The 16,857-nt window shown below is 38.9% G+C and overlaps 1 protein-coding gene and 1 pseudogene across 1 annotated transcript in view; one reads left to right on the top strand and one right to left on the bottom strand.

Annotated features, from left to right (window-relative positions):
• Window positions 1–16,857, bottom strand: part of UNC79 (unc-79 homolog, NALCN channel complex subunit) — a 185,541-nt gene that overhangs the window by 53,845 nt on the left and 114,839 nt on the right. The window contains 5 exon segments of the mRNA XM_023538367.1: window positions 2,433–2,610; window positions 4,035–4,137; window positions 9,274–9,357; window positions 11,936–12,052; window positions 15,309–15,416. Of these exon segments, the coding sequence (XP_023394135.1) occupies window positions 2,433–2,610; window positions 4,035–4,137; window positions 9,274–9,357; window positions 11,936–12,052; window positions 15,309–15,416 (590 nt within the window).
• Window positions 4,539–6,817, top strand: LOC105300804 (annotated as a pseudogene).

The following is a 16,857-nucleotide window of genomic DNA, read 5'->3' as shown; positions in this document are numbered from 1 at the left end:
TTCTGCATCAAATCGGATATTTCCATGGACATGCACACAGTTAAGTTAGTTTAATATCACCCAGCCAATCTACAAAATGGCTTCTGCAGCCAGGTTAGACGGAGAGCAGAGAAGCATCTGACCCAGTCCATCTCCATATTGACTCAGCTCAAAATTCATTTCTTTGTACGCAACTCCTGAAACCTAACCACAAACAAACCACAAATTGTAAAGGCCTCTTATAAGATAGTAAAAGAGGTAATTGGAGTATTTGTCAGCTAGTTGTTGGGCTGAAAGGACATATTGAGAAATGTAGTAGGTTAAGTAATCAACATATAACACATAATTTTTGAAAAGTATAATTACATGGTCCTATGCACATGGAAATATCCCGTATGTATACAAGGAAAGAGCACGTGCTAAACCAGTGTTTAGAAAAACATGTCTTCATCAGCAAGATATTGAAGAAACAAAGGGAATGCTACAAATTTATTTGCTTTAGACAACAAGAGAGTGAGCTTAGCCAAGATCGCCTTTGGAGAAGAACAGAAGGCCCTACAATCGCTAACCCCAGACACCATGTCCATTTGCTTTGGTCACGGGCCCTCTCATGCTAATGACACTACAGGGAACAAACACTGGCAAATGAAATAAACAGTAATTAAGGGTGTAGCAAATGTGATCTTGAAGCCTGTACCTAGAAAAAGGGGTGGGCAGATCTTAAGTAGAGAGCGCAGTACAAAGTCGCATGGGGCGGCTTGGGCGCTCAACGAAAGGCTTACACTGAAGTTACATACCTTTAGATCACCTGGAAATAGCTCCTATGGGACGAGCATAAATAAACCAAGTGTCCGTACGTCTACATTCCCTCAAGTTGAAATGAGTTGTGTGAAGAAGCCCTGAGTCGCGGGACGGCTGAACCTGTTCTTTTGGCGAGTCTGGTGGTTAGGCTTACGCTGCTGAGAATTCCGGAAGCTCGCTTTAAATGTTCTCTCCCTGTCTCTTGCTAGGCTATCTAAAGAAGGGGAAGATTTAAATATATGTATATGACGTATGTAAAAATGTATCTGCTGCTGTTTTTTTCTCCTTTGTTTTTCTTCGAAGCTCCTGTATTTCCATCCTAACAGTTGGCAATGTTCAAACATGGTTTATTCTCTCTTAATGTTAAAACAAAAACAAGACAAAAACATAACAAAATAATAAAACCCTTCTATATATCGATTATAACTTAGATTAGCTATTTCAAGGACATGGTAACAGATCAGAACAAGAATTCCATCTGTTCCAAAACCGAGAAGTATTGACAGTAGGAATCGTGACCATGAATTAATAAAAACTCTCTATTCCACATATATTGCTGATAGTTGGTACAAATTTTATTCCATAATTATTAGGATTAGTTTAAAATCAAGGGCTTAAATGAAATAATTCGTCTTTTCTTGTCTTTCCATCTCTTCGTGTTCATTGCTTATTTTTCATATTAGCTATATTTCTAAGTATGGAAGGTAAAATCGTTACGCCATCTCTGACCACATTACTACGGATACTACAGAAGAGCTGGAGGAGGGGAGTTAAGGAAGTCATAGATTTTTGCGGTCAAGGGATTTTTAATGTTTTCCTGTTTGTCTTTACACTGAAATCATCTATAGCACTTACCACTTAGTCACATCCTATCTTAGGGCTACCCAGTTATCTGACGCATCACTGTCCTCTTCAACGACTAAGTCACAAAACACTTGAGGGCAAGAGCTAGGTCTGATGCCACAGCCTGAAGCACCTGGCTTTCTGCCAGCGCAGACTGAAAATGTAATGCATCCATGTCAAATTTAATTTAAGTCAATCCTCTCCTATAAGCTGTGCATGCTAGGACTACAATTTGTTACGAATTTGAACTTTATTTAAATCTTTTAAATACATCGCTTTTCTTCTAAATGGAAGTTTCCTTACATGAAAATTTTCAAAGCTGCTAAGTTTAATCTTCCTTCGGTCGGGCTAAAGGCCTTGTTCCTGAAAAGTGTGCATCCTTCCTTGTTCTGATCAGAATTATGAATGCTACATTTCCACTTATCCCCTCACATGACAATGCCCCAAGATTACGAAATGCCTAGGGAATCTATCTTAAAACAGATAGAGAGAGATAACAATAATAATATCTAAAACATATAAAGCGTTTACTCTGAGCTCCGCACAGTTCTGAGCACCGTTACAGATGTTAGCTCATGTAGTGATAGAGAACAACAGACGGTAGTTTCTTTAGTGCATCTTCCTCTAGCTCCGCTTGGACACTGTGACTCGTGACCCTACACAGTGGGGGAATTCGACCAAGCGTTTGGTCCATTCAGTTTTTAAAATCAGTCTGAGTTGATCCCACAAATACCAAGCACTGATAAGGTTAATGAATGTCTGAACTTTTGAACGGGTAGTTTTTGCTTCTAGATATAGATCGAATAAGGCTCCTTCCTCCCAAACAGAATGGAAGCTGACATTCACCTTCCCACAGACTGCATGATATCCAGCAACAGCGGGGCCGCCAAGTCTGGGCTTAAGTGAATGAAAGTGGAGAGGACCACGATGGCCAGGCCAAGGGTTTCCTCGTCATATTCTTCGAGGATGGCTCCACAGTCGTGGCATCTGCAATGAAAACAGAGGAACGTTTTCCACGAAAGCTGGCAATGGTTTCCAGATATAAAAAGTACATACAGCCGTTTCTGGTGAGTCTTGGAAAAGTCCCCAAAAGGAGGTCAGAAGTCTCGTTCCAACAATAAATATGAGACTCCAATGGCCCTCACCATACACACAGAAACAGTGCACATGCAGAGATTGGGAAGGTTCCTTTGATCACTGAAAACAGTCTTTCGACTCACCAGCATCCAGCCTATACATGAATTACTGCTCCCTTTACAGCGAGTGCCAACTGGACTAACAGTTCGAAGCTTCTGGTCGAGGGATTTTTATGCATCATGAAATTACTGCTAAAGATAGTCAGAAACTAGATACTTTTTTCATTTGTTGAAATTAAAAATGAAAAATGCCTAGACCAAATGGAAGCTTTCTTAAACTTTCAGATTAAAATATATCCTACTCATGGGGGAGAGATGGGGTCGTAAAGTCCCGAGAACACTTGGGTCACCTCTACTGGGAAGCCTCACTGGCCCAAGGGGATCTCTCCAAACCTGAAATCATTCTTTATCACACTCAGTGAACAAGGCTTTATGTACGAGGCAGCTCAGAGTATGAAATACAGAAGAAAGGATCCCAGTCCCTAAGGAACTCACAATCTACTACGAAACTAACAACTAAACGATTAAAACAGCCTGTGATAAGTGGTAGAATAGAGAGATGCATCAGATGCTACAGAAACATGGAGAATAGCATGCCTAATGCTGCCTTGCGGAACCAGGGAATCTTTGCCTTAAGCCGAGTCTCGAAGCCTAAATAGGAGTTTACCGGGCAGAGGAAGTACAGAGAGAAGGCGGGGTACCTGTGAAACCACAGAGGAGGGGAGCCATGAGGCATGCTCTGGAGGAGGAGAGAGGCTGGGGAAAGACTTCCCGCAGAGGAGAGGAGAGGCCATACCTTTGCAATCTACAGAGCCTTTTATAAACTAAGGACTGGGCTTTATCCTATAAAAACTTCAGGGATCTTGAAGGCTGACAAACCCAGAGATGACATAACCAGTTTGAGTTTCGGAGAACGGATTCTGCTGGCAGGAGGGGAGTAAGGATCAAGTCTCAAACTTAGTCCCATCCTAACAATTTGAATCTTCTGGTTGCGAGATTTTATCTGTGTGAAATTCTTGCTAGGAATAATCCGTAAGTGGATATTATTTGCATTCGTCCAAATTACAAAAAAATGCTTTGGTATAAACGAAAGCTGCCCATATGATACTGTGTTTCTAGAAACGAATGCACACCAACACTTATGGCTGCAGCCATGTGAGGAACAAATTATGACTTAAAGCATAGTATGCCTCCTCTCTGATGCTTTCTCATAACTGCAATGAGAAAATCTCAGATTCTGTAAACAAGGTGAGGAAAATAACTGCGTGAGCTTACTTGTCAGTCATCACCGTCGGCTGCTCGTCTGTGAATTCTTCGGGAGCTGGCACAAACATACTGACGATACTGGGTGCCGACAGCAGGCTGGATTTAGTGGCGCCTGAGTAAGCAGCAAAGGAACAACTGGTGAATACAGATCTGTTCTGGGGGCCAGGAAAAGACCCATTCTCCTCTTAGAAATCCTCTAAAGATCACATTCACAACAACGATGTGACGTGGACAGCCCAAACAGCATTACGAAAACCCTCAAGAGTAAAACGACTTCAAGAGAGATTGTGATTTGTTTCTCTCGTGTGGTTTTCAGAGTTAGACTCTTATCTCTCCCTTTGCTTCTTGACCTTGAAAAAAACAGAAGGAGTTCAGGTGCTAACAGGATACTAGGACAAAGATGAAAAAAGGGGGAAATCTATTCAAGGGTCTCCTAAATGAATTACGACCCTTATTTGTTAGTCATAAATGAAAGCTGACCATATGATAGATAGTATGCTTCTAAAATCGCAAATGTATACCAACACTAAAATGTTGCGAATGTGGGAACGGAAGAAGAACCCAGAACTCCAGACACCCAAGTAAGGGGAGATGTTTGAGCTAAGACATATCAGGATGGTTTTCAACTTTGGAAATTAATATTATAAGCCCCAAAGCAGAAGACTTCATTTTTCAAACTGAAATATTTAAGAATGAAATATCAAGTGTTCCAAAGGAGCCATCAGTGTCTTCAGCCGATCGATGTCACACAGTTTAAAACTGTGGGTTTTGATGCCTTCAGAGAAATCTGAGGCAGGAATCTCGGCAACATGCTCTAGTGATGAGTAAATTCAGAGTCAGGAGACCACTCTCCATTAAGAGAGCCATTGGTGCTGGACAGATTTTCCAGGAATGTGGAAATAAGGCACTCCAAGAAGAATCCCAAAGTGACAATCCAGAATAATGCCCTGCTCAACAAAGTAATAATGATTTCGAGTTCTTTGAAGAGGAAAGAAGGTAGGAAAACCCAACGGTCACTAAAGAGTCTGTTTCTCATCGAGGAACCAGTAACTTGGTGCCGAGAAACAGAACAATGCCGTATGATCTTTTCTTAAATGATTCAGAGAATTGGTTTCTAAAGGGATCGACATAAAAATTTTAGAAACCTAGCCAAGTGGGCAATATGTTTCAATCTGAGGGAGGAAAAAAAATGGTATGGAACCCTTTGAAGAGTCAAAATGCTGTCAGGCTATATACATACTCCCTCGTTGGATCAAAGGCTACAAAATGTGGTTATGAGACATTTGAGATCTACAGACCCAGAAGGCAAAGGAAAGTATCTGAAAATATCTTTATGTCATTTCCAAAGATCCTAAAAGGGAATTCAAATTTTACTATACTATATTTACCAATTGTCTCTGAGATACCACTCCTTCCGAATCGTACCCAAGTGTATCATCAAAAAAGTTCTCCAACTGTTTTCATAAAGATGTGACTTGGGCTTTCCAGGCGTGGAAATGGCCCAGTCTGGCCCAGTGAGAGGACAATTAAAAAACTGACCGAGCAATATGAAAAGTCTGAAAATGACCCAATGGCCCTACAAAGTGTTGAACAGATTGTGGGTAAAGTACTTAAGCAATTAAATGAAGAAAAAATTACCATAAAGCTACAAATAAACCAAGATATGTTGCAGGTTGTCGTCAACGGCTTGACGAAAATAAGCTGAAGCCAGGATGTGACCACACTCTCATGAGATACTTGCCAAGAAAGGTGGGTCCACTGGCTTACAACATGTCTCACGAAGACCCCAGGATGTTTCTTATTCTGAGATTAAAGGGCCATCAGAACAGAATTAAGAGAGGTGATAGAATTATGTCTTACAAACCCAGAATTCTTCCAGAGTATAGGAATAATACCTCCAAATGGCTTTTTGCTACATGGACCACCAGATACAGGAAGAAAAAACGCTCTTGGCACGAACTGTTGCTAGGCAACTGGACTGCAATTTCTTAAAGGCTGTATCTAGTTCTATTGTAGATAAGTACATTGCTGAAAAGTGCCAGTTTGATCAGAGAAATGTTTAATTATGCCAGAGACCATCAACCATGCATCATTTTCATGGATGAAATAGATGCTATTGGTGGTCGTCAGTTTTCTGAGGGTGCTTCTGCCTATTGATAGAGAACTTTCATGAAGTTACTGAGTTAAATGGATGGACTTGATACTCTACATCGGGGGTCCCCGACTCCTGGGCCATGAACGGGTATCGGTCCATGGAACTGGGCTGCGCAGCAGGAGGTGAGTGGCAGGTGAGCAAGTGAAGCTTCTTCTGTATCTGCAGCCGCTCCCTAGCACTAGCATCACCGCCTCAGCTCCACCTCAGACCACCAAGCATTAGATTCTCATAAAAGCACTGGTCCCTGGTGCCAAAAAGGTTGGGGACTGCCGCTCTACATAGAATTAAAATGGGCATGGCTACAAACCAACAGATACACTGGATCCGGTTTTGCTTCATCCAGGAAGATTAAGATACAAAACTACATATTGATTTACCAAACGAACAAGCGAGATTAGATATACTGAAAATCCAAGCAGGCCCCATTACAAAGCATTGCGAACTAGATTATGAAGCAATTATGAAGCTTTCAGAGGGCTTCATTGGAGCAGAGTTGAGAAGTATTTGTGCTGAAGCAGGTGGGTTTCCCATTTGTGCTTATCATGATTTTGTGGTACAGGAAAACTTCATGAAAGTAGTCAGAAAAGTGCCTGATTTTAAGAAGCTGGAGTCTAAATTGGACTACAAACCTGAGTGACTTACTGTAAGGATTCTGATGGCTGGATTTTGATACAGTGATTTACTGTAAGGTTTTGATTAGCTTACTGTAAAAATAAAGGAAAACAATGTATGTCTTGGCAATGATCTCATTAAAAGCATATGAATAAAAATATGTATCAACAATATCATAAAAATTAGGAATTCAGTAATTCTGTTTTTAATATTGGTACAGAAGAAATCTGTGTATTTGTTAATGTTGCATTGACTGCAGACGTTTAAAAGACAAGTATGTTGTAGCTTTTAGTATTTGCTGTGTGAGCATCTAGTAAACATTGAAAATGGTTTCAGATAGTAGTACGAAAGAGCATTTCTTATGACTTATTTTATATCATTGTTTTCCTCATCCTAAATAGTTGAATAAAATCTGTTTGATTCAGTTCTTCAGAAAAAAAGATGTAGCTTGGAGGGGAAGCAACAGTATTTAACATAAGCATTAGTATAAGTTGATTAATTATAGAAAAGGCAAGAACTATGCCAAGGTAAAAGAAGATATGATTAATTATTAAACAGTAAGGTAAACAACATAAAGTTGCTTCAAGAAACCAAAACACAGAAAGTTTAAAGTTAATACTTGACATTTCTTGAACATTGACAGAATATGTCTACCAGATGCCAAAATGCCTGTGCTTAAAAGTGGAAAAATTCATCCCATAAGATACATGGTGATATATACACAGTCTTACTAGAAACATAAAAAACTGATTTAAAAAAAAAAAATCTGAATCAAGACCTTCAGAAGATTCCTTATACTTGAAAATTATTATTAAAAAAAATTAAAAGATTACTGCCTACTACTATTAAATGAAAATCATAATTCAAGTCAAGAAAAAGGAGGGAATCAAAGTCATTTGGGAGGTTTCGAGCCAATCATTACCCAATACAAATGCCAAGGAACAAGTATTTTTGACAATAGCGTTGCGAAGTTGTTTTTCATATGACAACATAGAATGTGTGATGCGGTATTCATGGTAGTCATCTACAAAAGCAGATAGGCTAAGTTAGTGGGCATTGGCCCCATAGGGAAACGTTAGCTGAATCAATGGACTTCTGAATACTGCTAATGACATGGGAACAAAGAGTAATATACAAGGAGAAGGTGGGAAATGCAAAAGGGAAGCCACAGACCTCAGCTAGCTTTTGTTACAGCTGAGTCACAACTAAGTCAGCACCGTTAAAGGAAGTCTCATTAACCGCCCCGTGTCGGCAACACTTCTGATGCCACCACTCCTGGTTCCCCCACTGAATATTCGAAGCGCACGCTATATGGAACTAGGAACCGAAATAGAAACTTCTTAGAATAGAGAGAGGACCTCCTCCAAGGCCCAACTTCAAAGCTGGAAATGTTGACAAAAGCCACTTTGGACATCTTAGAGATAAGAGAAGGTATAAAGGTGTTGGTTTGTCTCCAAGCACACAGGCACATATCAGTCCCCGAGCTGTGTCAATGGACTCTTCAGTTGACTGTGAAAGATTCACTTTCTGTCTTCATTCTCATGACCTCATTCTATTCTTGCTGCTACTGTGCTACTAGATCATGGACAAGTACCAGAGTTTATTCGATCACCATGATTTCTGCTCATCAAAGCTTTCCTAGGCCCATAAATGAGAAGAGTCTCATCTCATCAGATACAGAGGCTAAAATCGCTACTCACGGCCAAATGAACGTTAGTGAAAGCTAGAGATGAACATCCCCTCATTCCTACAGAAAATTAGAAGAGCGATACCGTCCAGAATAGTAAGTCTGCTTGATTTAAGGGACTAGCTACAAGATGTGGTCATAATTCATTTTTAGCTTTTTTGTTTTTTACAAATAATAGGTTAACCTGCTTTCTGAATTAAAAAAAAAAATGAACAAAAGTAATGATTAACTAGTCATGAGATGAATTTTTAAAATGCACATCCTGATGATCTTAGCACAGATTTATTCTCACCTTGCTCCTACAAGCAGCATGAAGTTGTGTATATTCTGTGCAATTCGGATAGCTGAAAGGAAGCTATTCATCTATGATCTCAGCATTGTAAAGGATGGCAGATAAGCTGGATCATGCTCAGAGAAGACACAGGGAGACAGGGAAAACTGATACATATCGGGAGGAACACCAAAGGACCCAGGATGCGTGGTCTGGCAAAGACTGAGGGAATGAGCAATGAGCGGCTATTTTCAAAGGTCTAAAAAATTATGTGAGAGAGACTAGACTTGCTTTGTGTGGCCCCAAGGGTTAGAAAGTCACTGTAAGAAAGAACTTTCTGTTGGTCACGATCACAGAGGAGGCGCCATGCATGCCCACTCACCCCACAAGCATGTGAGCAAAGGCCGGAGCCACTTCACGTTGCTGCTAAAGGAGAGATTTAGCACCTGCTGGGTGACTCGGTGATTGACAGGTACAGTTTCTTTCGGTTTCTTACTATCTGAGAGTCTGTGACTCGACTCACCTCTCATTCTCAATGGCTGTCCCTCCAGGTCAGGGTTTAGGCACATTGGCACATTACATTGGCGTTTCCCGGGCTGTATCTGTTCTGTGGATAAATAGGGCATTTCAGTCTTCAATGAGGTCAATTTAGCACAATTCATAATACAAAGATTTTAACCGATAATCTCTTGGGGTCGTTTTTTTTTTTTTTTTTTTTTTTGGTTATTGTTATTGTTGATAATTAACATTTACAGGACACACGCTGGGTTTTAGGGTAGGGCTGCTTGGGATTTCACTACAAACCTGCCATTCGGGTATATGAAATGCTGTTGAAAGCAGGAGAGTACCTAAAACCATCCAAAAGAGTCCAGATTCTCTACCACCACTCCCCAAAAAGCTCAAATTCCATATCTCTTGACATGAAATGAAAAAAATGAAAAGCTAAAGTCATGGCCATAAAAAAAAAATGTTTTATGCAAATCAAATCCATAAGTGATCGTTTCGGACAATGGCCTGAATGGTCATACAGAAAACATGTGGAACTGGTAGCAAGGAAATGACAGGTGCTGACTGAGGGCTGAGAAACGGGAATAAGGGGTAGAGGCAGATATGGAGGAGCGGTGCTTCGGGAACATTTGTTTCATATGAAGATGAGGCAAAGAATCATCCACCAGATATGCGCAGACGGACAGAGAAGAGGCAGGTGCTCTGTGGTCCAGCAGGTGCATGCTGAGGTGAATGGACCATGTTTTTAGACTGCCTTTCTCAGTGTGTCTCTATAACTAGATCTACTCTTTTGAAGACTAGTGAGTCACTGAATTAACATATGTGGTATGACGTGACATGCCACCAAACCCTGAATGACACATTCATTGACTCTCCTCTGGTCTTAGATTTGAGGAAAACTTTTTATGCCACTAATAAAAACAAGAATATCGAGATGATGTTCTAGTTGGACTTGGTGATTAGAGAACCAACTTGGAGGATGGAAAACAAGCCCAGGAAAACTCAAGGGGAAAAAAAAAAAAATCAGACAGCATGTGAATGGTAAGTATTAAATGAGAAAGCAGAGTGACATGAACAGGCTGAAGTTTGGTTGAAAAATGAAAAATTCAGTTAAATGGGTTATTTGGCATCATGTAGTTTTTTTAGATTAAAATCTGGATTGAAAATTGAAATCTATTTGCCTTTTTATAACTCTACTGAGTCAATCAAACTGGGTTGGTAATTGTTGCCGGAATCAAAAACGGTTAGCTTTGGCTGAGCTGCTTGCTACAGAAAACAGCCGTATGGTAAAAATACTCTTTGGAGCCCCAGGTCAACCTAACAAAAGCTGGGTGTTTAATTATTAAAGAACTAATCAAACAAAAGCTTTCATTCTCAGTTCCTTATACAGCTTCATCTCAGTAAAGAGAGAAACAAAGTCCTCTCTGGCGTGGACAGAAAGATTTCGCCCAAACCTAGTAAACTCTCAAGGCTGGTTATCTGATGTCTCTTTCTCCTTGTCTCTCTTACCTGTTGGCTTTTGGCCATTTCATTACTCACTACCACTTATCACTAAAAGGAAGAAAAAAACACTAAACCTTTAAAATATTAAGAATCCTTACAAAGGCCAGGAGAGATGAAACTATTTGTTAAATGTATTATTGGATATAGTGTGAGGAATTCAGTTATCTAGACAGGGTTTTTTTTAAAGAACAATGGAGGAAAATAAGGTGAAATGTATGTAAATATTATGGTTCTGAAAAAATAATATCTCAAGATTATTATTTTTATCATTATAATTATTAGCCATAATGAAAATTCTTAAAATAATCTCATGTAACTACAGCCGGAAAGTACCAACCGAGGTACTAAAACAGCCCCGGCCACGTATCGGCCCCCAGAGCACAGTGACAAACCCTGACAGTTTCATCGTGCATGTGTGCTGCAAAGTGCTTGCACGTGTATAATCTTGCAATCCAAATGACCCATTTAATTAAAAAAAAGCAAACAAAAAGGAAAAGCAGGCACTCAAAGGAGCAGGACTGTGACGGTACTACGGGCTTGAGAAAGTAGGATATGTGCAGAACGCGATAACCAGGTTTAGAAAATGCGGAGTGAGCATGTTTAAAATAGATGTGTCACGGCAGTCGATTCTTACTTTTAAATTGAGGTTAGATGCAGTCCCATCGTATAAGCATGAGGGTATGCGGCTGCAACCTGGTGACCCTGCTGACTAAAACACAGAGCTCATATTCCCAGACCTACCGGCAGATCGTGACGTCACTAAGCTGCAGTGGTCGTTATTATAACTATTCATATTTCCTTATTTTTGGTACTTTACAGTTTACAAAACAGACGACTGATGATCTTGTGTTTTGTTTTGTTAATCTGTATCATGAAATCATAGTTCCATTCCCTCCTTTATGCATTTACATCATTTAACTCCCAGATACATAAACTAATATCTGGAATCTGGTCTTAGAGGTAAAAAAAAGAGTTGGATCGGCCTAGGTGGAAGAACAGGTGCCTCTGGAACACTTGGAAAGTTTAAAGAAACTCATAAATTAGGTTTTTAAAAAATTATTTGAACCACAGAACACGAGAGAAAATCGATTCCTTAAAAAGGGAGCAGAGGGGACATAAAGAACGTGGCATTAGCTAATCGGAGAGGTAAAACAAGAAGAAAAGGCTTGACCCACCAGTGTCCCAGTTGCTGATGTTATGGGGGGCGCTAGACTGATGCTCCAGCTGTCGCTTCATTAACTGGCTCATTGTCAGAGCTCCCAAGGATCCCCTTTTCATCTGCCTATACTGAGCTATATGGAGGAAATTAGGAGATGATTACTAGGGAGAATTGACTTCCACAGCACACAAAGGCTCTACACACCCATATAGAATATTAATTGAAACTTCATCAGCTACCCATAATTGTTTGGTAAATTGTATGCTTCTGTCCAGATGAGAAACTAAGGTACTACTATGCTATTCAAGTGCCTTTCTCCACTCAATAAAGAAACAGTACCTTTGAGCACTGATCTGTAGCCTGTAAACCTTTATCCCAGTTACGACGATGTGATTATTGTCATTTACTTTTCTATTTATATACTTTGCCTTGTTCTAAAAAGGATTTAAGACAGGTAATATTTTGAATTTATAGCTTAACTTTCTTTAATGGAGCTGTGTATAGTTCCAGTCTCCATTCCGTTCTCTGAGTTCCTCGTGTGTGTGTGTGTGTGTGTGTGTACACACATATTTTGGAGTAGGATGACACATATCGACCCCAATTTGGGGAGAGAAATTGAAGCAAATAAAATTATGTTACTTTGAACTAACCAGCAAATGAGGTGGTCATAAAACCAAAACATGCTGACTCAAAGTCAATGCTGTTTTCAATCTCTGTAACAGACGCTGCCTACTGTTTGAAAAAAACGTGAATCAAATAACATTCCAGAGTGTATTTTAGTACGCATCTTTGTTTTAGAAAATAGTGGTAACATTTTTATCCCACAATTAGGAATTCACAAATATCCCACCAATGAAATGCCAAGTTAGAAGCATTTCCAAACCAGAAAAACAGTGAAAAACACTTCTGCCAGCAGACAGCTGAGTGAGAAAGCCACCTGCCCCACAACTTCCTATTCCTCTGCGAGTGGTCACACCAGTCCCTGCCACCAGCCCAGGGAGAAAGACAGAGAGCATCGCTGATGTATCCTTTCTACATGATCCCATATACCGGGATATTTGAGAAATTGTGGTTCCTTGCTCTCTTTTAAGGACAATTTCAGAATCTGAAGCTTTGAACTACACAGCCTACAAGGGGATGGTAGAGAGTGGAATGACTGTATGGCCCCAAAAAGCCTCGAATGTTACACACAGGTGGGCAATCATGATACCGAGGTAGCAACTTGGTGTGATATGAAATCAATTATAACATTATTTTTAATGTAGTTAGCATGCTGTTTGATTCATGGTGGTCATGGTATGTTTAGCTACAAAATAATCAACTAATAAACTGCTCAAAAGAGAAGTATGATGAGAACTCTTGGGTCTTGGAGTCCATGCTGACGGAATTCATGGAAATGACTATGCAAACTAATATGAAAAATCTCTGATTCTTTTGGTTGACCGGTAAAATTCACAATTTTATGAGTCATTGGAAAAGTGCAGCTTCAGTAAAATTCATAAGCAGAAATCTTTTAGAAGATTTAACAAATTTAAAAATTAGCAGCATCTATCAGACTCAAAAAAGAATTGAAAACCTCTTGTGATTGAATTTCTCCAATTCTCACTTGTTTTTAAAGACAACGGAATTCCCTGTGCATAAAAACCCTTAATGTTCAGCTCAGTGTATAGGGAATCTAGCATTATGCTCCCAAGAACACAACACCAAGAGCCATCTAATACCTGCTTTTGATGAAGAGGAGGAGGAAGGCAGAAATCTAATGATGTGCCATACTAGATCCAAAAGGGCTAGGTTCAGTCGTGACTTTAGGATTATGATACATTTATTTTATGATAAAAAAATTAAGTAACACTAAAAGAAAACTGACTTAGTTCTCCTGACTATCTCGAGTTACACCCAACTTGGAATTCTAACTACAATTCACTATCTTTTTTTTTTTTAGATGACTCACACAAATTGGGAGAAGAAAATATGCTTTCATGATTTTAGTATGCGGACCATAATATAGTAATTTTATGTTATCAAACAGATTTTTTGTGATTAAAAAAAAAAAAAGGACAACTAGATTCAGAACTAGCCATTCTTCTTTGCTACCAAAAGGGCAAATAACTGTCACTTGGAAACTCTTAGAATTCCTATAACCTCTATTGTAGCGGAACTTGAATTATTCTAAGGCAGGGTGGTATACTAAAAAGAGCCCGGGCTTGAAAGTCAAACAGCCCCAGCACTGATTTCTGTCTCTACTACTTGGTAGCTATATGACTTTAGGAAAGTCTTCTAGCCTCTCTGAACCTCTGTTTTTAAATCTATAAAATGATGCCAATAATATCTGCCATGCAATGCCAGTATAAGGATTGAATAGAAAACTACTTGTGTAAACAACTTAGTGAAGCGCCTGGCACATGATAAATGTTAATAAATGGTAGCTATTGTTACTATTACAACTGTAAACTCCTTGAGAACAAAAGGTGTCTTATTTATTCGCATCTGATCCCCAGTGTCAAGCACAATGCCTGGCACCCAGCAGACACCTAATAAATAGTAGCTGAATGAATGAATGCATGAATGAATGAACGATGAAGATGATGATGTTGTTCCATACTACCAGTCCAGCATGTAAGTTAAGATCTTTATCTGATTTTTCAGGATCATCCTCATTTCAAAAGAGAGTCAAGTGAAAATTAACCAGCTTCTTAACTACATGGAACACAAAATATACCAGCACACAGCGGTACTTGCACCTGTTTGTATCTCTGATTCCTGCTGAGAATTTCCCATGCTAAAGTCTCTTAATTGCCTCCACTAAGCCCTTATCTTCACCTCAACGTAACTAAAGCTCCTCATGACAACATCTAGAACTAGCAACGGAAGGCAGTTTCAAAGTAGCTGTCTCTTATAGAGCTTGTAAAATTTCATGCCATTTTTATTTTCCGATCCAAAAGGGCTAGGTTCAATCATGACTTTGGGATCATGATATATCGGATATGTTTATTTTATGATAACCCAGATACAATTTTGTCAGTGATATAGATGATTATTTTAAACTAAATAAAGGTGTTTCATGTAAAATTCTACCATAGACAATGCTTTTCACTTGCCCCAAAAGCAGTTCCATGTTTTATGTTTGAGTTAGTAATATATAATATTATTTTATTGAATGATGACATTCAGTGATTATTCCTTAATAAATGAGGGTTCTTGGCCAGTCAGTAACCATATTGATTTATCAGACACTTGAGGTGTTGACAAAAAGGGTCTCCGAGAACACATGACAGTGTCACCTAGGAAGCTAACATAACATTAAAAAAGAAAAAAAACAATAGCAAGAGTGTGAAGATTGAAAATAATGCTGCAGTAATGTTCCAAAATTAATGTACAAGAAATCTTACTTGATATTGAGGAATGACTACTTGTTTCTGGCACACCTGCTTCTAATGTAGGGGCAGATGAGGATTCTCGTGGCATTTCCAAAGTCGAAAGTCCTTTAGTAGAGGGGTCTACAAACAGAAATGTTATTTAAAACTCAGGATGCTGATTAAAAGCAAGTTCAAGAACCCTTTCCATATCTTTTTCCCTCTCGCTTAATGCACTCATTATACTTACGAAATCATTATATACTATTACATACTTTCTGACCCTACTAATTAAATGGAATTATATACACACTAGTTTCAAAGTTCCATGGAGAATTGCTTGTACATTACACTCTGCATATGTGGATATGCCCTTCAGAAATTAATGACAGCACAATTACAGAACCAAAACTAGGCATGCTCACACTGCCTTTCCTTGAGCAGGTCACTTAATCTTTCCAGAACTGGATTTCTTTTCATCTAATACCTAAAGGTGCTTACAGTTCTTTTTACCTATATCATTTCACCATTCCACCTTTGTCTGGCAATCTCCTCACCCTCATCTACATCTTTATATATACAAAAAATTCCTCCTCCAGTTAGGTTAGATTTCTAAGATCACATCCACCTCAAAAAATACAAACAAAAAAAAACTGGATCAGGTGACACTCATGTAATTCCAGAGCACCCCATCTTTAATCTCTCCCTAACCTAACACACTATTATGTAATTTTCTATCTACTTGTCTATAACCTTTGCTAAACCATAAGTAATTTAAGAGCAGGGACTGTACCTGACATGAAATACTTACTCTTAACTCAGATTTTATATTTTATTAGTTGAACGAGAAACAGACTGTATCCTTTGCTTCTTCTATTTGTCAGATGTATCTAAGGTAAAGTATTTTTAGCATGTAATATTGTCTTATTAATCTATCAATAATGGGAAATAAGTTGCCCCACATTATACTAGGTAAAGATTATCCTTTAAACCTTTTCGCAAAGTTGAATGGTTTATCATAGCGAACTGCCTAAAAGTCTTTACAAACCTCCTTGCCATCTTAAGCTGTGTCATATAGTGAGCAACATGGACTCACCTAACGGGCTTTCGTGACTCTACTATGCTGTAATTCAGGGATGCCCACCCTAAGTGCCTTCAAGTTCTTAAGCTTAATAATGTCTCCTTCTGTCTCATCATTTTCTTATGGTCAATCATTTTTTCTGGCAACAGAGCAAGCTACCATACATACATATGATTTAAGTATGCAGATGCTAGTCTATTATTGGATGATCGCAAAACTTGCAAAACTGTCAGAAATAAAAGCAAAATTGATCCTAGATGAGAGCCTGGGAGAAAATGTTTTGAACATTGATTTCAAAACATCTACTTTTGATTTTCAGAGGTCTTTCTGAATAGATATAGTTGCCAGATTAATAACTTCTTGATAACAAAAAAAGTGTAATTGTAATAATGTTTCTCAAACTCTTAATAAAGCATAAATAACTACCCATGTTAAATTATCTTAGTCATTAAGACATTAAAGATTAGGTTATTATTTTTCTCTTAGGTATTATCCCCAAAGCAC

The sequence above is a fragment of the Pteropus vampyrus genome, unplaced genomic scaffold (assembly GCF_000151845.1).
Source record: "Pteropus vampyrus isolate Shadow unplaced genomic scaffold, Pvam_2.0 Scaffold219, whole genome shotgun sequence".
Taxonomy (NCBI): Eukaryota; Metazoa; Chordata; class Mammalia; order Chiroptera; family Pteropodidae; genus Pteropus; species Pteropus vampyrus.
The sequence above is the reverse complement of the archived record's forward strand: the minus strand, read 5'-3'. Positions and strand labels throughout refer to the sequence as shown.